This window comes from Hyla sarda, chromosome 12 (genome assembly GCF_029499605.1).
Source record: "Hyla sarda isolate aHylSar1 chromosome 12, aHylSar1.hap1, whole genome shotgun sequence".
NCBI classification, from domain to species: Eukaryota; Metazoa; Chordata; class Amphibia; order Anura; family Hylidae; genus Hyla; species Hyla sarda.
Genome location: NC_079200.1, coordinates 71952337 through 71978075, shown reverse-complemented (window position 1 = coordinate 71978075; position 25739 = coordinate 71952337). Strand labels below are relative to the sequence as shown.

The 25739-nt window shown below is 45.0% G+C and overlaps 1 protein-coding gene across 1 annotated transcript in view; it reads left to right on the top strand.

The window, feature by feature from the left end:
* The first annotated feature begins 3850 nt into the window (after positions 1-3850).
* The window catches only part of STMN3 (stathmin 3), a 30031-nt gene continuing 8142 nt past the window's right edge, over positions 3851-25739 (top strand). Inside the window, exons 1-3 of the mRNA XM_056548336.1 lie at positions 3851-4136; positions 20567-20662; positions 20750-20925. Coding sequence (XP_056404311.1) covers positions 4118-4136; positions 20567-20662; positions 20750-20925 — 291 coding nt within the window. The 5' untranslated portion in view covers positions 3851-4117. The remainder of the gene's footprint in view (positions 4137-20566; positions 20663-20749; positions 20926-25739) is intronic.

Below are 25739 nucleotides of genomic sequence, written 5' to 3'. Positions count from 1 at the left end.
CCATGTGAAGATATTAAAGAAGTACTCCAGTGAAAATTAACTTATCCCTATTCACAGGATAGGGGATAAGTAGCTGATCACGCGGAAGGGGGGGGGGGGGGTTATCTGACCGCTGGGACCCCACGCGATCTCCGGGACGGGACCCATGCATTAAGGTGTGCATGTCGTCTATCAGTAGATGGCACACGCTCCATTCATTTCTATTGGAGCGCCGATGATGCTGTACTGTACGCCGATGATGCCGAAGTGCTGTACTTGTGTCTGCAGTATGTGCTCCTCACTGAACGCTGGGGCCTGTTCAGGCGATCGCAGGGGGTCCCAGGGGTCGGACCCCCGTAATCAGCTACTTATCCCCTATCCTGTGGATATATAGATAGATAAAGCGAAAGTCCAGGTTGAGCAGCACCTCAGTATAGGAGAAAATCTTTGGTGCAAAGCAGCAGAGAGGGCCCAGGTCAGAGGCTTCTTTATGTAGATAGATAGATAGATAGATAGATAGATAGATAGATAGGAGCTCTAAGGAATCCACATAAGTAGAGATCTTTTCTCTCGATTTTAGATAAATAGATATGAGATAGATAGACAGATAGTTAGATAGATAGATAGATAGATAGATAGATAGATAGATAGATAGGAGCTCTAAGGAATCCACATAAGTAGTGATCTTCTCTCTCGATTTTAGATAAATAGATATGAGAATGATAGATAGCCAGACAGACAGACAGACAGACAGACAGACAGATAGATAGATAGATAGATAGATATGTGGATAGAAAATAGATATATATGAGATAGATATGAGATAGATAGATAGATAGATAGATAGATAGATAGATAGATAGATAGATATGAGAAAGAAAGAGAAGATGGATGGATGGATAGATATGAGGTAGATATGTGTATATAAAAAAGATAGATTAGATAGATAGATAGATAGATAGATAGATAGACAGATGTGAGAAAGAAAGAAAGAGAAGATGGATGGAGGGATGGATGGATAGATAGATATGAGGTAGATAGATAGATAGATATGAGGTAGATATGTGCATAGAAAAAAGATAGATTAGATAGATAGATAGATAGATAGATATGAGAAAGAAAGAAAGAAAGAAAGAAAGAAAGAAAGAAAGAAAGAAAGAAAGGTGGATGGATGGATACATATGAGGTAGATATGTGTAAAGAAAAAAAGATAGATTAGATAGATAGATAGATATGAGAAAGAAAGAAAGGTGGATGGATGGGTAGATATGAGGTAGATAGATAGATAGATAGATAGATAGATATGAGAAAGAAAGAAAGGTGGATGGATGGATAGATATGAGGTAGATATGTGAATAGAAAACAGATAGATTAGATAGATAGATAGATAGATAGATATGAGGTAGATATGTGCATAGAAAAAAAGATAGATTAGATAGATAGATAGATATGAGAAAGAAAGAAAGATGGATGGATGGATAGATAGATATGAGGTAGATAGATAGATATGAGGTAGATATGTGCATAGAAAAAAGATAGATTAGATAGATAGATAGATATGAGAAAGAAAGAAAGGTGGATGGATGGATAGATATGAGGTAGATATGTGTATAGAAAAAAGATAGATTAGATAGATAGATAGATAGATATGAGAAAGAAAGAAAGGTGGATGGATGGATAGATATGAGGTAGATAGATAGATAGATAGATATGAGAAAGAAAGAAAGGTGGATGGATGGATAGATATGAGGTATATATGTGTATAGAAAACAGATAGATTAGATAGATAGATATGAGGTAGATATGTGCATAGAAAAAAGATAGATTAGATAGATAGATAGATAGATAGATATGAGAAAGAAAGAAAGATGGATGGATGGATAGATATGAGGTAGATAGATAGATATGAGGTAGATATGTGCATAGAAAAAAGATAGATCAGATAGATAGATAGATAGATATGAGAAAGAAAGAAAGATGGATGGATGGATAGATATGAGGTAGATAGATAGATATGAGGTAGATATGTGCATAGAAAAAAGATAGATCAGATAGATAGATAGATAGATAGATAGATAGATATGAGAAAGAAAGAAAGAAAGGTGGATGGATGGATGGATAGATATGAGGTAGATATGTGTATAGAAAAAAGATAGATTAGATAGATAGATAGATAGATAGATAGATATGAGAAAGAAAGAAAGAAAGAAAGGTGGATGGATGGATAGATATGAGGTAGATATGTGTATAGAAAAAAGATAGATTAGATAGATAGATAGATAGATATGAGAAAGAAAGAAAGGTGGATGGATGGATAGATATGAGGTAGATAGATAGATAGATAGATAGATAGATATGAGAAAGAAAGAAAGGTGGATGGATGGATAGATATGAGGTATATATGTGTATAGAAAACAGATAGATTAGATAGATAGATATGAGGTAGATATGTGCATAGAAAAAAGATAGATTAGATAGATAGATAGATAGATAGATATGAGAAAGAAAGAAAGATGGATGGATGGATAGATATGAGGTAGATAGATAGATATGAGGTAGATATGTGCATAGAAAAAAGATAGATCAGATAGATAGATATGAGAAAGAAAGAAAGAAAGAAAGAAAGGTGGATGGATGGATGGATAGATATGAGGTAGATATGTGTATAGAAAAAAGATAGATTAGATAGATAGATAGATAGATATGAGAAAGAAAGAAAGGTGGATGGATGGATAGATATGAGGTAGATAGATAGATAGATAGATATGAGAAAGAAAGAAAGGTGGATGGATGGATAGATATGAGGTATATATGTGTATAGAAAACAGATAGATTAGATAGATAGATATGAGGTAGATATGTGCATAGAAAAAAGATAGATTAGATAGATAGATAGATAGATAGATATGAGAAAGAAAGAAAGATGGATGGATGGATAGATATGAGGTAGATAGATAGATATGAGGTAGATATGTGCATAGAAAAAAGATAGATCAGATAGATAGATAGATAGATATGAGAAAGAAAGAAAGATGGATGGATGGATAGATATGAGGTAGATAGATAGATATGAGGTAGATATGTGCATAGAAAAAAGATAGATCAGATAGATAGATAGATAGATAGATAGATAGATATGAGAAAGAAAGAAAGAAAGGTGGATGGATGGATGGATAGATATGAGGTAGATATGTGTATAGAAAAAAGATAGATTAGATAGATAGATAGATAGATAGATATGAGAAAGAAAGAAAGAAAGAAAGGTGGATGGATGGATAGATATGAGGTAGATATGTGTATAGAAAAAAGATAGATTAGATAGATAGATAGATAGATATGAGAAAGAAAGAAAGGTGGATGGATGGATAGATATGAGGTAGATAGATAGATAGATAGATAGATAGATAGATATGAGAAAGAAAGAAAGGTGGATGGATGGATAGATATGAGGTATATATGTGTATAGAAAACAGATAGATTAGATAGATAGATATGAGGTAGATATGTGCATAGAAAAAAGATAGATTAGATAGATAGATAGATAGATAGATATGAGAAAGAAAGAAAGATGGATGGATGGATAGATATGAGGTAGATAGATAGATATGAGGTAGATATGTGCATAGAAAAAAGATAGATCAGATAGATAGATATGAGAAAGAAAGAAAGAAAGAAAGAAAGAAAGGTGGATGGATGGATGGATAGATATGAGGTAGATATGTGTATAGAAAAAAGATAGATTAGATTGACAGACAGACAGACAGACAGGAGCTAGAGCTGGCAGAAGATGAGGAGATGAGGGATGTTGGGTGGGACTGTCACAGGGTGTGGGTGGTCCTGGCTTTGACAATAGTGTTGGGGGAGGCAGCAGTGCTGGGTGTGACTGTGCATCCATCCACCTCTATTAGTGTTTGCAGCAGCAGGAATCTATAAGAGAAGACCCCAGTGTCTCCAGTGAGGGTGACCCGGAGCCCCCCACCCTGTTCTCTCCTGCACCGTCCACCCCACCTCCAGCTCTGTCTCCTCCTCCCTCTCTGCCTGGATCCCCCTAGAGCTGAGTCAGGCGTTACCTCTCCCTTCCACAGCATTGCAGTACTCCGCCACCCAGCACCATCTCCACGCCGCATCCTTCAGCACCATGGTCAGCACCGTGTCAGGTAGGCACCATAGCACCACCTTTCCCTCTATCATCTACTATACAGAGCAGGCTCCATCATTAGACCCTCAATATGCATGCACACTGTGGGGTCCCTGGGTGTGGTATATGGGTTTCTTTCCATATTTCTGCATTTTATGCTAGCCTGGTAATGTGTGATATGTGTGCATTCTCTAACATGTACCATATGGATGCATATAGCAGTACCCAGCCCCCACCTATGTACATGGCTAGAATAGATTGTGCTAAGGATAATGTATGTTCACTGTCTCTTTGGATGCATATAGCAGTACCCAGCCCCCACCTATGTACATGGCTAGAATAGATTGTGCTAAGGATAATGTATGTTCACTGTCTCTTTGGATGCATATAGCAGTACCCAGCCCCCACCTATGTACATGGCTAGAATAGATTGTGCTAAGGATAATGTATGTTCACTGTCTCTTTGGATGCATATAGCAGAATATATATTTCCTTCCTTCCATTGCATTAAGGGTATTGTATATTATGATGATGGTGATGATACCTGATGGTGCCCATCAGATGTCTACATGGATGCATTGTACCAGGCAGCCCATCCTCCTCTATACACATGCATGTACATGGCATGTATGCTGTCTGACCCTGCCCCTTGTCTGGTTTTCTATAATCCATGCAGCCACATTTTTCTTCTTTGTTAATATTTCCTTGGACACAGCATCACACAATGAAGCAGGACCATGGCACTGCCATTGACTGGACCCTGCGCCAACACAGCTATGCTGGGTCTGTCCTCCACCTGCATGGGTGGGATTTCCTAAGACAAGGCACAGCTGATATTATACCATCTTAAGGGTCTCAGCAATGTTGGAGTGTTGTCTTCTTGGGGTATTATATCATATATATATATTAGCCTAGGGAGTGGCTGCTGAGCAGAACAGTTCCATATCTTGCCATGCATTCATCTTGCCCAGTATGTGTGGTTCCAGCCCCTTGGGATAGGATCACCCTTCTACCAATACACCTGCGAGTGTAAGACGATGTGGTGCAGGGTAGTGCATGTAAATTCTGCCATATTCTTTGGGCATTGAAATAACTACAGTCATGAAACCCTTCCCATTGTCTGCAATGCTTGCCTATCCTGGGCGTTCAACCTCAAGGCTGGGATTTATGGGTGGAGAACACTAAGGTTGCAATATTAACAGAAAGGAGGTGGGATGGAAATAGCTACAGGATATCTAAGGAATTATTGTGCATTTGACATCTAGTTTCCAGTGCAAGAGATGTAGAATTCTGATTATTGCTGGTGGTATATGAAGAACTATAGATAAAATGCTTAGATCTATTGCGACCTGTGTCACAAGACAAGATGTCTGCTCTGGTGGAGCCTGGGAATGTTCCACGCCATGCATCATGCTCTTGGGTGGTGGTGAGATGGTATCTGTGCTCTGAATACATTACATGGAGCGACCCTATTGCACTATGCATTATGCCTGCAGTAGCTTATAAAATAGTTCAGAGCGGCTGATATCAGTCACACATATGTATGAATATGCCTCTGGAGATATGGGATATAAGGTAGGGTTCAGGGGGAGCAGGAGGTATTCTGGACTTCCTCCTATTGAAGAACATTACAGTCAGAGCCTCCCCCCAGTATGAGATGGATGATAGCAAGAAACAACAGATTGCATTGAAGTGCACAGGAAAGGGAGAGAAGATAGGTTTTACCTTTAATGTCCCTTAGCTGTTTCCATAAGAACAAACTGCTAATTAGAATTCTGTAGATGTGCAGGCCCAAAGGAAATGTAAGGATTGATTCTGGATGTCTTCAAAGACTGCAGCACTGGAAAATATAGATGAGATAGAGCGAGAGACAGGCAGATAGGAGATAGAAAGAAATAGAAAAAGAAGGAAAGATGAGAGATAAAGGATAGGTAGGTATATAGATAGATAGACAGATATGGGATGGATAGATAAATATTAGATAGATATGAGATAGACAATATATATGTATAGATAATAGACAAATAGATAAATATTAGATAGATATGAGATAGACAATATATATGTATAGATAATAGACAGAAAGATAAATATTAGAAAGATATGAGATAGACAATATATATATATAGATAATAGATAGATAGATAGATAGATAGATAGATAGATAGATAGACAAGAATCCAAAGAAGGCCTCAGCACTTACATATAGTGCAAAAATAGTAGAGTTCGTTTACCCATGCCATCTCACAAGCTGCAACATTTCAGCCAAAGATAGGGCTTTTTTTTTTTAACATACTGAGTAGTTCTGATTTATACAGTATGTAGTTCAGGGTCTGTGGAAAGCTGGGTGACTGACCTTATTGACATTGCAATTGCTGCCATTATTAGAGGCCACTCTATTCATTACAACTGAAAAAACATGTGAGAGATCTATCAAACCTTGTGAAAAGGAACAGTGGAGCAGTTGCCCATAGCAACCAATCAGATCACTCCTTAATTTTTTTTAAAAAAAAAGCTTCTGAAAAACGAAATATGATTGGTTGCTATGGGCAACTGCTCCACTGTTCGTTTGATAAAATGTCCGCCATCTCTTTGGAAACTATCACTGTCAGTGTTTAAGAGGACAGGACAATGGAATCCAAAAAGGAGAAAGGGGATGGGGTGGGGTTCTGGAATTGCAATGAAATGGCCTTCTTGCAGTGGTAGTAGTCTTATTGTATTAGAGGATAAAACAATGAGGTCCTGAGATTTTTTAACCTTGAGGTCAGTGCTGTACAGATTGACTCCACCAGCAGACTACACCCTGTTCCAAATTATTATGTAAACGATATTTAAGTGTCACAAAAATTAAATATTTTGTTTTCAGTTTAAAGGGGTATTCCGCTGCTCAGCGTTTTGAACAAACTGTTCTGAACGCTGGAACCGGCGTCGGGAGCTCATGACCTCATAGCCCTCTCAGTGCAAGTCTATGGGAAGGGGCGTGACAGACATCACGCCCCCTCCCATAGACTTGCATTGAGGGATGGGGCGTGACATAATGAGGGGGCGGGGCTATGATGTCACGAGCTCCCAGCACTGGCTCCAGCATTCAGAACAGTTTGTTCCAAACTCTGAGCAGCGGAATACCCCTTTAACTCATGGATGGCATTGTGTCTCAGGGCTCTTTTGATCACTGAAAACAATCTCGGACACCTGTGATCATTAGATTGTCAGCTGAGCCCAATTTAAGGGAAAACTACTGAAGGTGAGTGTTCCACATTATTAAGCAGAACACCGTTTTCAAGCAATATGGGGAAGAAAAAGGATCTCTCTGCCGCAGAAAAGAATGAAATAGTTCAATGCCTTGGATGAGATATGAAAACATTAGATATTCCACGAAAACTTAAGCGTGATCATCGCACTATTAAGAGATTTGTGGCTGATTCAGAGCACAGACGGGTTTGTGCAGATAAAGGCATATTGAGGAAGATTTCTGCCAGATCCATGCATCAGATCAAGAGAGCAGCTGCTAAAATACCATTACATAGCAGCAAACAGATATTTGAAGCTGCTGGTGCCTCTGGAGTCCCAAGGACATCGAGGTGTAGAGTCCTCCAGAGTCTTGCAACTGTGCATAGACCTTCTATTTGGCCACCACTAACCAATGCTCTGAAGCAGAAACGGCTGCATTGGGCCAAAAAAATACATGAAGACTAATTTTCAAACAGTCCCGTTCACTGATGAGTGCCGTGCAACCCTGGATGGTCCAGATGGATGGAGTAGTGGATGGTTGGTGGATGGCCACCCTGATCTAACAAGGCTGCGACATCAGCAAGGCAGTGGGGGAGTCATGTTTTGGGCCGGAATTATGGCAAGAGAGCTGGTCGGCCCCTTTAGGGTCCCCGAAGGTGTAAAGATGACCTCTGCAAAGTATGTGGAGTTTCTGACTGACCACTTTCTTCCCTGGTACAGAAGGAGGAACTATGCTTTCCACAATAAAATCATGTATGACAATGCACCATCTCATGCTGCAAAGAATGCCTCTGCATCAATGGCTGCTATGGGGTTAAAAGGACAGAAAGTCATGGTGTGGCCTCTATCCTCCCCTGACCTCAATCCTATTGAGAACCTTTAGAGCATCCTCAAGCAAAAGATCCATGAGGGTGGGAGGCAGTTTACATCCAAACAGCAGCTCTGGGAGGCTATTCTGACATCTTGCAAACAAATTCAAGCAGAAACTGTCCAAAAACTCACAAGGTCAATGGATTCAAGACGAGTGAAGCTGCTATCAAATAAGGGGTCCTATGTTAAAGTGTAACTGGACCTGTTAAAATGTTTAAAAAGTTAAAATGTTGCTAAAAGTTTGATTGAAATAGCTTTTGATTTAAGTAAATATGCTGCAAACACAACAAATGATAATTTCAGTTCTTTACAACCTATAAAGTGTTTTGAAACTTACTGTGCGTAATAATTTGGAACAGTGCATTGTAATTTTTCTATGTTTAAAAAAAATACTGTTATCATTAGGAGGTTTGTTCAATAAAATTTGAATTGTACTCTTAATAGTTGATAACATCAATTATTTAGGTAAATGAGAAAAATATTATTTGCATAATAATTTGGAAGAGGGTGTAGTGAGTGCAGCTCTGTAGTATAATGCAGGATATAACGCAGGATCAGTACAGGATAAGTAATGTAATGAATGTACACAGTGACCTCACCAGCAGAATAGTGAGTACAGCTCTGGAGTATAATACAGGATATAACTCAGGATCAGTACAGGATAAGTAATGTAATGTATGTACACAGTGACTCCACCAGCAGAATAGTGAGTGCAGCTCTGAAGTACAATACATGATATAACTCAGGATCAGTACAGGATAAGTAATGTAATGTATGTACACAGTGACTCCACCAGCAGAATAGTGAGTGCAGCTCTGGAGTATAATACAGGATATAACTCAGGATCAGTATAGAATAAGTAATGTAATGTATATACACAGTGACTCCACCAGCAGAATACAGTTAAATCTCCCTTAGCGGACACTTCCCAATAGGGGACACCTCCCAATAGCGGATAGTTTTTTATTCCTTTTCAGAGTCCCATAAGACTTAATGTATTTGCACCCTCCAAATAGGGGACACATATACCCCCTATGTGGCACTAAACTGTTTCCTTGAAATACGACAGGGCTCTGAAGTGAGAGAGCGCCGTGCGCATTTGAGGACTAAATTAGGGATTGCACAGGGGTGGACATAGGGGTATTCTATACCAGTGATTCCCAAACAGGCTGCCTCCAGCTGTTGTCAACAGCAGATGCAGACACACCGAATAGGGGACAAAACACTCCCAATAGGGGCCAAATCATCCCCTCCTTTATAACCCCCTGCACCACATCATTTTTCCTTGATCCCCCCCCATTTTATCCCCGTGTCACTTTATTACCCTGTGCGCAATCATCCCCCCCTCCCCCTTACCCCTTGTGCCACATCACTTTTTCCCTTCCCTCCTTACCCTGTTGTTCTTCTTACCTGGCCAGCAGGCTCAGGTGCAGGAGCTCTCAGTGGGTTTGACATTCTTCTGGTGTCCTCTGCGCTGCACTCACTGAGAGGCTGTGAGAAGCGGCGTCTGCAGGAACTGATGCGTGATGCTCGTGACTGCTAAGTGCAGCACAGAGGACATAAGGAGAATGTCAAACCTGCTGGAAGCCCCTGCACCCGAGCCTGCTGGCCAGGTAAGAAGAAAAACGGGGCGGAGGGAAGGGATAAAGTGATGTGGCACAAGGGGTAAGGGTAGGTGATTTGGCACAGAGGGAATAAAGTGGCACAAGGGGATAAAGGGGGAATGAAATGGCACAGGGGTGGTAAAGAGGGGTGATCAATTTGCACAGAGGGTAAGGTGGAATGATTTGGCACAGGGGCAATAAAGTGGCACTGGTTGTAAATGGCACCGAAGGGTTTTAAGGTGGAATAATGAAGTGGTATTGGAGGGGTCAAGAGGGAGAATAAAATAGCACAGGGAGGATGAAATGGTACAGTGGGGTCATAAGGGGTGATTAAAAGTCACTGGAAGATTCTACTGTAATATTGCTTGTCATCATGTTTTTTTAGGTAATTACACTATGGAGTGAATACAGTACAGTATTCGATCATTTAGACAGATTTTTGAGCCTTTTTTTACCCAATAGGGGACATCTCTTAATAGAGGACATTTCCTCCCAATGACCCCCCCCCCCCCGTGAGTATCCGCTATCGGGAGATTCTACTGTATTGAATACAGCACTGGAGTTTAATACAGGATGTAATTCAGGATCAGTACAGGATAAGTAATATAATGTATGTACACAGTGACTACACCAGCAGAATAGTAAGAACAGCTCTGGAGTATAATACAGGATGTAATTCAGGATCAGTAATGTATGTACACAGTGACCCCACCAGCAGAATAGTGAGTACAGCTCTTGAGTATAATACAGGATATAATTCAGGGTCAGTGTTACGCCGAGCGCTCCGGGTCCCCGCTCCTCCCCGGAGCGCTCGCTACACTCTCGCTACTGCAGCGCTCCGGTCAGATCCACTGACCCGGTGCGCTGCGATACCGCCTCCAGCCGGGATGCGATTCGCGATGCGGGTGGCGCCCGCTCGCGATGCGCACCCCGGCTCCCGTACCTGACTCGCTCTCCGTCGGTCCTGTCCCGGCGCGCGTGGCCCCGCTCCCTAGGGCGCGCGCGCGCCGGGTCTCTGCGATTTAAAGGGCCACTGCGCCGCTGATTGGCGCAAGTGGTTCTAATTAGTGTGTTCACCTGTGCACTCCCTATGTATACCTCACTTCCCCTGCACTCCCTCGCCGGATCTTGTTGCCATTGTGCCAGTGAAAGCGTTTCCTTGTGTGTTCCTAGCCTGTGTTCCAGACCTCCTGCCGTTGCCCCTGACTACGATCCTTGCTGCCTGCCCCGACCTTCTGCTACGTCCGACCTTGCTTCTGTCTACTCCCTTGTACCGCGCCTATCTTCAGCAGTCAGAGAGGTTGAGCCGTTGCTAGTGGATACGACCTGGTCACTACCGCCGCAGCAAGACCATCCCGCTTTGCGGCGGGCTCTGGTGAAAACCAGTAGTGACTTAGAACCGGTCCACTAGCACGGTCCACGCCAATCCCTCTCTGGCACAGAGGATCCACCTCCTGCCAGCCGGCATCGTGACAGTAGATCCGGCGCCCGCTCCCTAGGGCGCGCGCGCGCCGGGTCTCTGCGATTTAAAGGGCCACTGCGCCGCTGATTGGCGCAAGTGGTTCTAATTAGTGTGTTCACCTGTGCACTCCCTATGTATACCTCACTTCCCCTGCACTCCCTCGCCGGATCTTGTTGCCATTGTGCCAGTGAAAGCGTTTCCTTGTGTGTTCCTAGCCTGTGTTCCAGACCTCCTGCCGTTGCCCCTGACTACGATCCTTGCTGCCTGCCCCGACCTTCTGCTACGTCCGACCTTGCTTCTGTCTACTCCCTTGTACCGCGCCTATCTTCAGCAGTCAGAGAGGTTGAGCCGTTGCTAGTGGATACGACCTGGTCACTACCGCCGCAGCAAGACCATCCCGCTTTGCGGCGGGCTCTGGTGAACACCAGTAGTGACTTAGAACCGGTCCACTAGCACGGTCCACGCCAATCCCTCTCTGGCACAGAGGATCCACCTCCTGCCAGCCGGCATCGTGACAGTAGATCCGGCCATGGATCCCGCTGAAGTCCCTCTGCCAGTTGTCGCCGACCTCACCACGGTGGTCGCCCAGCAGTCACAACAGATAGCGCAACAAGGCCACCAGCTGTCTCAACTGACCGTGATGCTACAGCAGCTACTACCACAGCTTCAGCAATCATCTCCTCCGCCAGCTCCTGCACCTCCTCCGCAGCGAGTGGCCGCTTCAGGCCTACGACTATCCTTGCCGGATAAATTTGATGGGGACTCTAAATTTTGCCGTGGCTTTCTTTCTCAATGTTCCCTGCACTTGGAGATGATGTCGGACCAGTTTCCTACTGAAAGGTCTAAGGTGGCTTTCGTAGTCAGCCTTCTGTCTGGAAAAGCTCTGTCATGGGCCACACCGCTCTGGGACCGCAATGACCCCGTCACTGCCTCTGTACACTCCTTCTTCTCGGAAATTCGAAGTGTCTTTGAGGAACCTGCCCGAGCCTCTTCTGCTGAGACTGCCCTGTTGAACCTGGTCCAGGGTAATTCTTCCGTTGGCGAGTACGCCGTACAATTCCGTACTCTTGCTTCTGAACTATCCTGGAATAATGAGGCCCTCTGCGCGACCTTTAAAAAAGGCCTATCCAGCAACATTAAAGATGTTCTGGCCGCACGAGAAGTCCCTGCTAACCTACATGAACTCATTCATCTAGCCACTCGCATTGACATGCGTTTTTCCGAAAGGCGTCAGGAGCTCCGCCAGGATATGGACTTTGTTCGCACGAGGCGTTTTTTCTCCCCGGCTCCTCTCTCCTCTGGTCCCCTGCAATCCGTTCCTGTGCCTCCCGCCGTGGAGGCTATGCTGGTCGACCGGTCTCGCCTGACACCTCAAGAGAGGACACGACGCCGCATGGAGAATCTCTGCCTGTACTGTGCCGGTACTGAACACTTCCTGAAGGATTGTCCTATCCGTCCTCCCCGCCTGGAAAGACGTACGCTGACTCCGCACAAAGGTGAGACAGTCCTTGATGTCAACTCTGCTTCTCCACGTCTTACTGTGCCTGTGCGGATATCTGCCTCTACCTTCTCCTTCTCTACTATGGCCTTCTTGGATTCCGGATCTGCAGGAAATTTTATTTTGGCCTCTCTCATCAACAGGTTCAACATCCCGGTGACCAGTCTCGTCAGACCCCTCTACATCAATTGTGTTAACAATGAAAGATTGGACTGTACCATACGTTTCCGCACGGAGCCCCTCCTAATGTGCATCGGACCTCATCACGAGAAAATTTAGTTTTTGGTCCTCCCCAATTGCACTTCCGAAATTCTCCTCGGACTACCCTGGCTTCAACACCATTCCCCAACCCTGGATTGGTCCACTGGGGAGATCAAGAGTTGGGGTTCCTCCTGTTTCAAGGACTGCCTTAAACCGGTTCCCAGTTCTCCTTGCCGTGACCCTGTGGTTCCCCCTGTAACCGGTCTCCCTAAGGCCTATATGGACTTTGCGGATGTTTTTTGCAAAAAACAAGCTGAGACTCTACCTCCTCACAGGCCTTATGACTGTCCTATTGACCTCCTCCCGGGCACTACTCCACCCCAGGGCAGAATTTATCCTCTCTCTGCCCCAGAGACTCTTGCTATGTCTGAGTACATCCAGGAAAATTTAAAAAAGGGCTTTATCCGCAAATCCTCCTCTCCTGCCGGAGCCGGATTTTTCTTTGTGTCCAAAAAAGATGGCTCCCTACGTCCTTGCATTGACTACCGCGGTCTTAATAAAATCACGGTAAAGAACCGCTACCCCCTACCTCTCATCTCTGAACTCTTTGATCGCCTCCAAGGTGCCCACATCTTTACCAAACTGGACTTAAGAGGTGCTTATAATCTCATCCGCATTAGAGAGGGGGATGAATGGAAAACGGCATTTAACACTAGAGATGGACACTTTGAGTATCTGGTCATGCCCTTTGGCCTGTGCAACGCCCCTGCCGTCTTCCAAGACTTTGTTAATGAAATTTTTCGTGATCTCTTATATTCCTGTGTTGTTGTGTATCTGGACGATATCCTGATTTTTTCTGCCAACCTAGAAGAACACCGCCAGCATGTCCGCATGGTTCTTCAGAGACTTCGTGACAATCAACTTTATGCCAAAATGGAGAAATGTCTGTTTGAATGTCAATCTCTTCCTTTCCTAGGATACTTGGTCTCTGGCCAGGGACTACAAATGGATCCAGACAAACTCTCTGCCGTCTTAGATTGGCCACGCCCCTCCGGACTCCGTGCTATCCAACGTTTTTTGGGGTTCGCCAATTATTACAGACAATTTATTCCACATTTTTCTACCATTGTGGCTCCTATCGTTGCTTTAACCAAAAAGAATGCCAATCCTAAGTCATGGCCTCCTCAAGCGGAAGACGCCTTTAAACAGCTCAAGTCTGCCTTTTCTTCGGCTCCCGTGCTCTCCAGACCTGACCCATCTAAACCCTTCCTATTGGAGGTTGATGCCTCCTCAGTAGGAGCTGGAGCGGTCCTTCTACAAAAAAATTCTTCCGGGCATGCTGTTACTTGTGGGTTTTTTTCTAGGACCTTCTCTCCGGCGGAGAGGAACTACTCCATCGGGGATCGAGAGCTACTAGCCATTAAATTAGCACTTGAGGAATGGAGGCATCTGCTGGAGGGATCAAGATTTCCAGTTATTATTTACACCGATCACAAGAACCTCTCCTATCTCCAGTCTGCCCAACGGCTGAATCCTCGCCAGGCCAGGTGGTCTCTGTTCTTTGCCCGATTTAATTTTGAAATTCACTTTCGGCCTGCCGATAAGAACATTAGGGCCGATGCTCTCTCTCGTTCCTCGGATGCCTCGGAAGTAGAGCTCTCTCCGCAACACATCATTCCTCCTGACTGCCTGATCTCCACTTCTCCAGCCTCCATCAGGCAAACTCCTCCAGGGAAGACCTTCGTCTCTCCACGCCAACGCCTCGGAATCCTCAAATGGGGTCACTCCTCCCATCTCGCAGGTCATGCGGGCATCAAGAAATCCGTGCAACTCATCTCTCGTTTCTATTGGTGGCCGACTCTGGAGACGGATGTTGTGGATTTTGTGCAAGCCTGCACTGTCTGTGCCCGGGATAAGACTCCTCGCCAGAAGCCCGCTGGTCTTCTTCATCCTCTGCCTGTCCCCGAACAGCCTTGGTCTCTGATTGGTATGGACTTTATTACAGACTTACCCCCATCCCGTGGCAACACTGTTGTTTGGGTGGTCGTTGATCGATTCTCCAAGATGGCACATTTCATCCCTCTTCCTGGTCTCCCTTCAGCGCCTCAGTTGGCAAAACAATTTTTTGTACACATTTTTCGTCTTCACGGGTTGCCCACGCAGATCGTCTCGGACAGAGGCGTCCAATTCGTGTCAAAATTCTGGAGGGCTCTCTGTAAACAACTCAAGATTAAATTAAACTTTTCTTCATCCTCAATCCAATGGGCAAGTAGAAAGAATTAACCAGGTCCTGGGTGATTATTTACGGCATTTTGTTTCCTCCCGCCAGGATGACTGGGCAGATCTTCTACCATGGGCCGAATTCTCGTATAACTTCAGAGTCTCTGAATCTTCCTCCAAATCCCCATTTTTCGTGGTGTACGGCCGTCACCCTCTTCCCCCCCTCCCTACTCCCTTGCCCTCTGGTTTGCCCGCTGTGGATGAAATATCTCGTGATCTTTCCACCATATGGAAAGAGACCCAAAATTCTCTCTTACAGGCTTCATCACGCATGAAGAAGTTTGCTGATAAGAAAAGAAGAGCTCCCCCCATTTTTTCTCCTGGAGACAAGGTATGGCTCTCCGCTAAATATGTCCGCTTCCGTGTCCCTAGCTACAAATTGGGACCACGCTATCTTGGTCCTTTCAAAATTTTGTGCCAGATTAATCCTGTCTCTTACAAACTTCTTCTTCCTCCTTCTCTTCGTATTCCTAATGCCTTTCACGTTTCTCTTCTTAAACCACTCATCATCAACCGTTTCTCTCCCAAACTTGTTTCTCCCACTCCTGTTTCCGGCTCCTCGGACATCTTCTCCGTCAAGGAGATACTGGCCTCCAAGAAGGTCAGAGGGAAAACTTTTTTTTTGGTCGATTGGGAGGGTTGTGGTCCTGAAGAGAGATCCTGGGAACCTGAGGACAATATCCTAGACAAAAGTCTGCTCCTCAGGTTCTCAGGCTCTAAGAAGAGGGGGAGACCCAAGGGGGGGGGTACTGTTACGCCGAGCGCTCCGGGTCCCCGCTCCTCCCCGGAGCGCTCGCTACACTCTCGCTACTGCAGCGCTCCGGTCAGATCCACTGACCCGGTGCGCTGCGATACCGCCTCCAGCCGGGATGCGATTCGCGATGCGGGTGGCGCCCGCTCGCGATGCGCACCCCGGCTCCCGTACCTGACTCGCTCTCCGTCGGTCCTGTCCCGGCGCGCGCGGCCCCGCTCCCTAGGGCGCGCGCGCGCCGGGTCTCTGCGATTTAAAGGGCCACTGCGCCGCTGATTGGCGCAAGTGGTTCTAATTAGTGTGTTCACCTGTGCACTCCCTATGTATACCTCACTTCCCCTGCACTCCCTCGCCGGATCTTGTTGCCATTGTGCCAGTGAAAGCGTTTCCTTGTGTGTTCCTAGCCTGTGTTCCAGACCTCCTGCCGTTGCCCCTGACTACGATCCTTGCTGCCTGCCCCGACCTTCTGCTACGTCCGACCTTGCTTCTGTCTACTCCCTTGTACCGCGCCTATCTTCAGCAGTCAGAGAGGTTGAGCCGTTGCTAGTGGATACGACCTGGTCACTACCGCCGCAGCAAGACCATCCCGCTTTGCGGCGGGCTCTGGTGAAAACCAGTAGTGACTTAGAACCGGTCCACTAGCACGGTCCACGCCAATCCCTCTCTGGCACAGAGGATCCACCTCCTGCCAGCCGGCATCGTGACAGTCAGTAAAGGATAAGTAATATAATGTATGTACACAGTGACTATACCAGCAGAATAGTGAGTACAGCTCTTGAGTATAATACAGGATATAATTCAGGATCAGTAAAGGATAAGTAATATGATGTATGTACACAGTGACTCCACCAGAGGAATTGTGATTACAGCTCTTGAATATAATACAGAATAATGAGTCCTGCTCTTGGGTATAATACAGGACTTCGCTATGGATCAGTGGAGGATATGTATAACATATTATTGTTTATCTTACATCAGTGTGTCCACCCGTCACATTTTTGTAATTGTTTTATTCTGTCTTTTAATGTGATAACACTGAAGAAATGACACTCTGCTACAATGTAAAGTAGTGAGTGCACAGCCTGTATAACAGTGTTTAAAGTTGTGTCCTCCTCAAAATAACTCTACACACAGCCATTAATGTCTAAACCTTGGCAACAAAAGTGAGTACACCCCTAAGTGTAAATGTCCAAATTGGGCCCAAAGTGTTAATATTTTGTGTGGCCATTATTATTTTCCAGCACTGTTGGGCATGGAGTTCACCAGAGCTGCACAGATTACCACTGGAATCCTCTTCCACTCCTCCATGATGACATCAGAGAGCTGGTAGATGTTAGAGACCCCACCTGTTGTTTGAGAATGCCCCACAGATGCTCAATAGTGTTTAGGTCTGAAAACATTCTTGGCCAGTCCATCACCATTACGCTCCTTTAGCAGGGCAGTGGTCATCTTGGAGGTTTGTTTGGGGTTATCATGTGGATATACTGCCTGTGCTAGTCTCTAAAGGGAGGGATCATGCTCTTCTGCCAAATGTCACAGTACATGTTGGCATTAATGGTTCCCTCAATGAACTGTAGCTCTCCAGTGCCAGCAGCACTCATGTAGCCCCAGACCATGACACTCCCACCACTATGCTTGGCTGTAGGCAAGACACACTTGTTTTTGTACTTCTCACCTGGTTGCTGTCATACATTCTTGACACCCTCTGAAACAATTTTTATTTTTTTTATCTTGGTCTCATTGGACCACAGGACGTGGTTTCAGTAATCCATGTCCTTAGTCTGCTTGTCTTCAGCAAACTGTTTGCAGGCTTTCTTGTGCATCATCTTTGGAAGAGGCATCCATGCAGACCAATTTTATGAAGTGTGCGATGTATGGTCTGAGCACTGCCAGGCTGACCCACCACCCCTTCAACCTCTGCAACAATGCTGGCAGCACTCCTATGTCTATTTCCCAAAGACAACCTCTGGATATGACACTGAGCACATGCACTCAACTTCTTTGGTAAACCAGGGCAAGGCATGTTCTGATTGGAACCTGTCCTTTGAAACTGCTGTATGGTCTTGTCCACCATGCTGCAGCTGAGTTTCAGGGTCTTAGCAATCTTCTTATAGCCCAGGCCAGGCATTTTTGGCTGTAAAAGCATCATGGGAGATGTAGTCCAAAACATCTGCAGTGCCAAAGGTTGCCTATGCCTGATCTAGGCCATGTTTATGTAAAGTAACAATTCTTTTTTCAGATCTTTAGAGTTCTTTGCCATGTGGTGCCATGTTGACCCTCCAGCAACCAATATTAGAGAGTGTGAGTCCAATAACACCAAATTTAAGACACCTGCTCCCCACTCAAACCTGAGACTTTTGGGGAAGATTTATCAAAACTAGCACAGAGGAAAAGTTGTCCATAGCAACCAATCAGATCGCTTCTCTCATTTTGAAAAGCCCCCTTTTCCTTTACACAGGTTTTGATCAATCTCACTACATTACACTTTACATTACTTTACACTACTTTACATTATAGCAGATTATCATTTCTTCAGTGTTGTCAGAGGAAACTTTATAATAAAATATTTACAAAAGTGTCCGACATGGACTCACTTATGTGAGATACTGTATATTAGACTAACATTTTAATGTCCAGTATATATGAAGCAGAAGCCCTGCTATTCCCTTTGTAGTCAGTCATCCACTTTATCTTCCTGTTTTATACCCAGGACACTCACGCTCTGTTGCCAGCTGCCTGTCATGTCTGGCATTTGGTAATTAAGGTTGAAAGCTGGCGCCAGACTCTATGGTCCCTAGAGTGGAGAGGCTTGTACACATAGCAGCTGATGAGGACTGGGAATTTGGGCAAAGGCATAGAGTGTCCTCGGTGACATGTCTGAGTCTCAGAGTCCTGTCTGTGGCTTGGTACTGCTGCCCTGCTTGTATCAGATGCTGGTTTTCTCCTGAATCCGGCTTTTATATTGCTACTTTCATGAGGTTCTCTAGCTGTTGCAATTCTACAACCCCCCCTGCACCCATACAGCCTTTGCCAGGACATAATGGAAGCTGTAGTTTTACAGGCAAGCTTGCACAGCGGCAGTGTTCATCCAACTCACTTTGAGTTCCTGGGGCCAAATGGAAATTGAGTTGCCAAATGGAAATGATGTCCAGCTCGGTATGAGTCTCAACAGACAGCTTTATTGTCTGTTCTTTGAAATTCTAGAACAGCACTTATAGGGAGGGGAATTTATCAAAATCTGTGTAAGGTAGAGCTATACAGTATATTGCTGTGTCTATCCCCCATGTTGCTACTCTCAATTTACTAAGCATGCGCACATGTCTTGGTAAATTGTGCGCACCCTTAGAGATCACCTCATCTCTTCTATGTTGCGTGCTAAAGAGGAACACACGTTTACAATTCTCTGATGCCTTCTGACACTTAGGTACGTGTCCTCCAAGGTGGTATATATTTACGCTATAAAAGGGCTTTTGCGCATTTTTTGTGCGGTAAAATCAAAAGGACACAATTAATAAATCCAAGTCTACAGGATAAAGTGCTCTACTGTAAATATGAATGTAGACATCGCTATGAGGAATTCTATCAAACTCTGCGCACAAAAAAAAAAAGCAAGGAGATGCTTTGCGCAACATTTTGCACACAAATATACACAGAAAAAACCTCTATATCTATGATAAATCTCCCCCAAGATGTTTACTTCAGAAAAACAGGCTGTACTGCAATTTTAAAGGGGTAGTCCAGTGGTGAAAAACTTATCCCCTATCCTAAGGATAGGGGATAAGTTTGAGATCGCGGGGGGTCCGACCGCTGGGGCCCCCTGCGATCTCTCTGTACGGGGCCCCGGCTCTCCGCCGAGATAGCGGGTGTCGACCCCCGCACGAGGCGGCGGCCGACACGCCCCCTCAATACATCTCAATGGCAGAGCCGGAGATTGCCGAAGGCAGCGCTTTGGCTCTGCCATAGAGTTGTATTGAGGGGGCGTGTCGGCCGCCGCCTCGTGCGGAGGTCGACACGCCCCCTTCCCGCGGGCTGTCGGCGCTCCGTACAGGAGATCGCAGGGGGCCCCAGCGGTCGGACCCCCCACGATCTGCAACTTATCCCCTATCCTTAGGATAGGGGATAAGTTGCTCACCACTGAGTCACCACTGGGCTACTCCTTTATGGAACGGAAAATAAGGTTATCTTTCAAGACTCATGCCAAGTTTAGACATCCTTCCCATTTTGCATGCTGGGGTTTTGCAACAATTGGAGAGCCAAATAAAGTCTTTTGGTCCATAGGTCAATTTCTAGTCCTTCTCACAGTCAAGGCCTTAGACTAGTAATTTCCATAAACTTCAGGTTCTAGTGTCCTGTGGGCCAGCCATGCTTGTTTTCTAATGTTACAAAGCCAGTGTAGAAGGAAACTCTGTGCAGGGTTTCAGATATATGGTGCAACTTGTCAACAGCAGTATAACGTACCACCCTGTGGCAGTGAGTATACATACATGCAGTGTCACCAGCAATAGCTGGATAATAAAGGGATATTTTCACCTATCAATACTTTGTTTTGCAGCATACAAAGAGAAGATGAAGGAGCTGTCGATGCTGTCCCTGATCTGCTCCTGCTTTTACTCGCAGCCTCATCCCAAGACAATCTATGAGTATGAAGGTCAGAAAATCATATATATTTCCTCAGAGAATCTAAAGTCAGTGACTCCATAACAATAATAGTGTTAATGGTCTTGTGTATGCACAGACATGGAGGTGAAGCAGCTCAACAAGAGGTCGTCAGGGCAGAGCTTCGAGGTGATCCTGAAATCTCCTTCAGATTTATCCCCGGATGGTCCCCCACTGGCCATCTCCCCCAGGAAGAGGGAGGTCTCCTTAGAAGAATTACAAAAGAGGCTGGAGGCTGCGGAAGAAAGGAGGAAGGTAAACGTTATACATCTTCCAGTATATAGTGACATGGACCATGCTGGTACAACCTGAGTATATACTGTATATAATTATATATGTACAGCTGGTATAAGTTATATATCTTCTGTATATAGTGATATGGACCATGCTGGTATAACCTGGGTATATACTGTATATAATTATGTGGTAGCCCTTGGGGGGGTGTATGGTAGTGGTGGTATGATATCGGTATATAAGGGGTTAATGTTAACCCTATAGTTTGTGACTCCAGGCTGAGGGCTGGTATGCTGATGCAATGCTCCGGCCTATCGCCGCCCTTCCCAGTAAGGATAGGTGCATGAAATGACTGAAAGGCCAACAAGGAGATTGAACTTGAACAATTTTACTTAAGTGCTTGCGATACATCCAAGGCACAGTATCTATTTAGGGTAGATATTTGCAGATCCGTCCGGATTTAGGGGTAAGATTAGGTCCGGTGATGCTGCAGAGTGTCTGGGGATTGATACACTCTCTATTCTGAATTACTCAGCCATTGCCAAAAGGCTCGGGCCTAACTCACTGCGATAGTTGCTGCGCAGATCCTTCTCGTTTGATAGCCCAGGAACAAGAGAGCAAAAAGATGGCCGCCGTTTCCTTATATGGGCAGGGGGCGGGGTGAAACCGATTGGTCCGAACATCTGTCACTCACCATTACACAAAGTAATGGGATTGCATACGTCACAGGGCCTCCAAAGGTCCTTAAGCAAAATACCATAGAGTTTACCTAGTCACGTGACACGCAGGTCCTGCAACGCTATGGAACCGGTAATTAACCATTTATTTACATATATATTACTATATTACCCTTACATAAATTACTAGGCTATTAGTTGGAATAGAGGCGACAAGGGGTAGGCTACACAACAGGGATCCCTACGTCCTAGCGACTCTGGCTATGGGGACCCACACATACATTGGTACCGTATAAGATGCAGTACCGGGACACCACAGAGGGACTAGGACTAGAACAGGATGCAATAGAACAGGATGATCTGTACTTTTGCTATACATCCTAAGTAGATTAGACACATTTACATTCTTTTGATACCTTTCCTAGTATTTGGATTAGGCATTCAGAAATCTATCTAGACATATAATGCTATCTAGACATTTAAAGAAGCTATCTATCCTTTAGTTTCTAGCTTCCTATACAACTTTTATCAAACTTATTATACATTTGAAGCTTACTAGACAATTAGGCAGCTATCTGACATGTAGTTGCTAGCTCCTAAGACACTTTATTATCTCTCTATACATTTTTATGAGGCTAAACTGAACATTAGCACATACTTCTATACATAAGGCTAACTAGACATTAGTACAGCTTTCTATACAGTTAGCTTTCTAGTTAGCTGACTAGGCATTTGTATTATCTCACACATTCTATTTGCCAACAATAAGTTACCTGTTAGTAGACAAAAGGTATGCTGGCTAGCCGGAAGCTAGGTCACAGTAAGGGTGGCTGCTAGGGTCTATCGGCTACATGCTACTAATCCCTAGAGCACTTTCAAAACAACCTATTAGGTTATCCTTAGAATTACGTGTTTATTTTTATTTTTTTTGCAAGAGTACCTACTGGCCAGGCAGAGCATCTCACACACGCAATGAAAGAAAAGAAGAAGTGTACCTAACAGTGGCAGGAATTGGGTATCAAAATGCTACAATTCCTTAAGTGTTTTCTTAAGTGAGATATTTATTTTGATGTATGTACTAGAGAAATTTTGAGGTAGTACATTTAAGTGAGTAATCTAGGGTACTATGCGTACAAGTACTAGTTTAAGGGGAATTCTCCCTACTATTTTGGTTGAGACAGGTGTTAGTGATGAGCGACAGCAATAATACTACCCTCGGAGGAGCCGAGGTGTCCCCTATTGAGTTACCTACTAAACATCTTTAGCATTCTATACATTTATATGTACAAGAATTAGTTAGGTTTTTAGTGTTGAGTGTACACGTGTAGTGCGTCGATATTTTCTGTGTACAGCTCTAACTTACTTTTGATGTACATAGACGGTAGACTATTTTCCTATGTACAACCTTTACTTACTACTTATGTACACAGATACAAGGATGTCTTTCTGTGTGCAGAACCATATACATATTTACTATACATTTATCAACACTCCAACATGTTTCAGATGCATTCATCCGATAAGTGCAACATTTATCATAAGAGTTCTTATGAAGCTGGTGGTATATACATGAAGCAGACGTGTAAGGATCAGCAGTCCACCTACACTAAGAGTCCAAAGAAAATATACAAATTGGCGTGTAAGGATCAGCAGTCCACCTACACTAGGAGTTCATAGGAAGGGAAGGGTAAACACGGCCTTAACCACAATTCAGCTGGGTACAGTCCTTAATGAATCTCCTCCAAGCTAGGAGTCTCTTGACTTAATAGTCAGGCACAAGCTTAGTGGTTACATTGCTGAACTTTGAACTGGAACAATCTTAGCACAGTCCTGCTAGGCACTATTCTTGAACTTGGTTACTGTAAGAAAAAAATGGTTAGACAGAAAAACAATATGACATTACTTTAGAGTCTCTTTAGAAGATGTTCTTCTTTACTCTTGTAGATCACAGTGGGGCAATAGGGCTTGAGCACCATCTCCAAATTAGGAGCAACCCATGACCCTTTCGTTGGTACCTTAAGAACTGGCAAACTCTCACTGCTCCGAGAGGGCCTTGGTACATCTGTGGGTACCCCAGGGTTAGACAAACTCTTCCTGCTTCGAGAGGGTCTAGGTACCGACTTGGGTGGCCGCAACTTTGGCCTTTTTTCTTCTCCCTGTACAGAACTTGACTCTCGACGGTATGAAGAAGATGATGAACTTGACTCTTTGCTGTATATAGAAGATGATGAACTTGACTCTTTAGGTTCCTCCTCCTTGGGTACGCTGGTGGAGGCTTTAGGAGCAGACCTCGTCGGCCTCAAGTTGAAGGGATCGGACTCCCAATCCGTCGACGGGAAATATTTGAAAGGAAGCTGTGTTGGGGCTGTTGGTCTGGTGACCGCTGCAGCCCATTCTCCACGAAGGCTCTGGACGGGGGTGTAATCCACAATTTCACCCACCTCCAAGGTATAGAATTTCTTATGGAGATATGGCCTTTGCACTGCTCGCCATTTTACGAGGATGGTCTGCCCAGTGTGGCAGTCAAGGAGTGTCCCATAACCTCTGACCTTGTCGAATTTGGCCACAGTTTCTCTTCTTCTTTCCAATGGCTCCTCCCATTCTCGGGGGTGATCCCATTTACGGATGTACAATGCCTCCATTTCTTTGGTATTTTCTTGATACCGCACTCTTTCTTCATAAGGCAAATGTACGTGCTTTGGAGCGTAAAATTCTTTGTATCGGCCTTTAGCATTTCCATCAATTTAGCCAGCTCGGCTTCTTGACGGGCCCTTTCCCTTTATGCAGTTGGGATTGGTGGGAGTGTCTTCCCAGGTAATGGTTGAAGTACTCTGTGCATGTACTCGATCAGCTCCGGCTCATCTCCGAACACCCATTGCGGCAATTTTGGTGAGCACGGCCGTGCACTTGGCAAGCTTGATCGAGGAATGACCTCAGGGCTGGAGGAGGAAGAATAGGCCGCCTCTGGCAGGGTAGTCACAGCAGACTCCTCCGACGGGATCTCGGCCCACGAGCCCCAGGTCCTGTGGTGTGGGGACAATCTCACCGGTGACGCACCTCCAGGTGTCCCTGCACTGTTCGCTGGAGGTGTCTCTGGCCAATTGTCATTATCATCAGGCAGTGGGGGAAGATTGCAGGCCCCCTCTTCGTCTAATGACAACCGCTGCAGACGATCTTGAAAAAGTTGGGCTGCGATTGCCACAACTTTCCGTGTTTCCGGTGCCATTTTGCCAACTTGACCACATGGAACGCTGCTCTCCGCCATGTCTGTACTCTCCGGCTCTCTCTACAGACTGAAGAGGTTGCTCTGCGTGGTGTCTTTTATAGCAGGCTTCTCCAAAATGGCGCTGGGCAGGAAGGACGCTATCGGTGCAGCCCCGACTTCCGGTCCCTCCAGAAACGACTCTTGAATCTCTGAGTTCCCTTTCGGCTGGGATACAGCAACTTGGTGTCCACGCCCAGGGGCAGGGCGTGGCGCAGCACAGGCTTTCTTTGCGCGCTTTTCCGGCAGCAGTTCAGCTCCGCCTGTGCCGACTGGACCAGAGAATCGCAGCATGAACTCATTGCGCAATTTACACATTTCAACTGTAGACAAATCTTCGCCTCCCCCCTTACTTTTCTCTGGGCCCCCTTGTATGGTGCCCCACAAGCACCGCTCTTGTACACAGCAACACATGAATAAAGTTCGCTTTCTGGGGGGAATACACTTTCACTAATGGCAAGAGCAGGCACACACCCGAATCCTGTTCGTGCAACGCCAAAAAGGCTTTGTGGTAGCCCTTGGGGGGTGTATGGTAGTGGTGGTATGATATTGGTATATAAGGGGTTAATGTTAACCCTATAGTTCGTGACGCCAAGCTGAGGGCTGGTATGCTGGGGCAATGCTCCGGCCTATCGCCGCCCTTCCCAGTAACGATAGGTGCATGAAATGACTGAAGGTCCACAAGGAGATTGAACTTGAACAACTTTACTTAAGTGCTTGCGAAACATCCAAGGCACAGTAACAGTCTCATACAAACAGTCCTTATATTGCAGTTGTTGCGGACCTTGAGCTATTTAGAAAGTCTCTGAATTTAGGGTAGATATTTGCAGATCCGTCCGGATTTAGGGGTTAGATTAGGTCCGGTGATCTTGCAGAGTGTCTGGGGATTGATACAC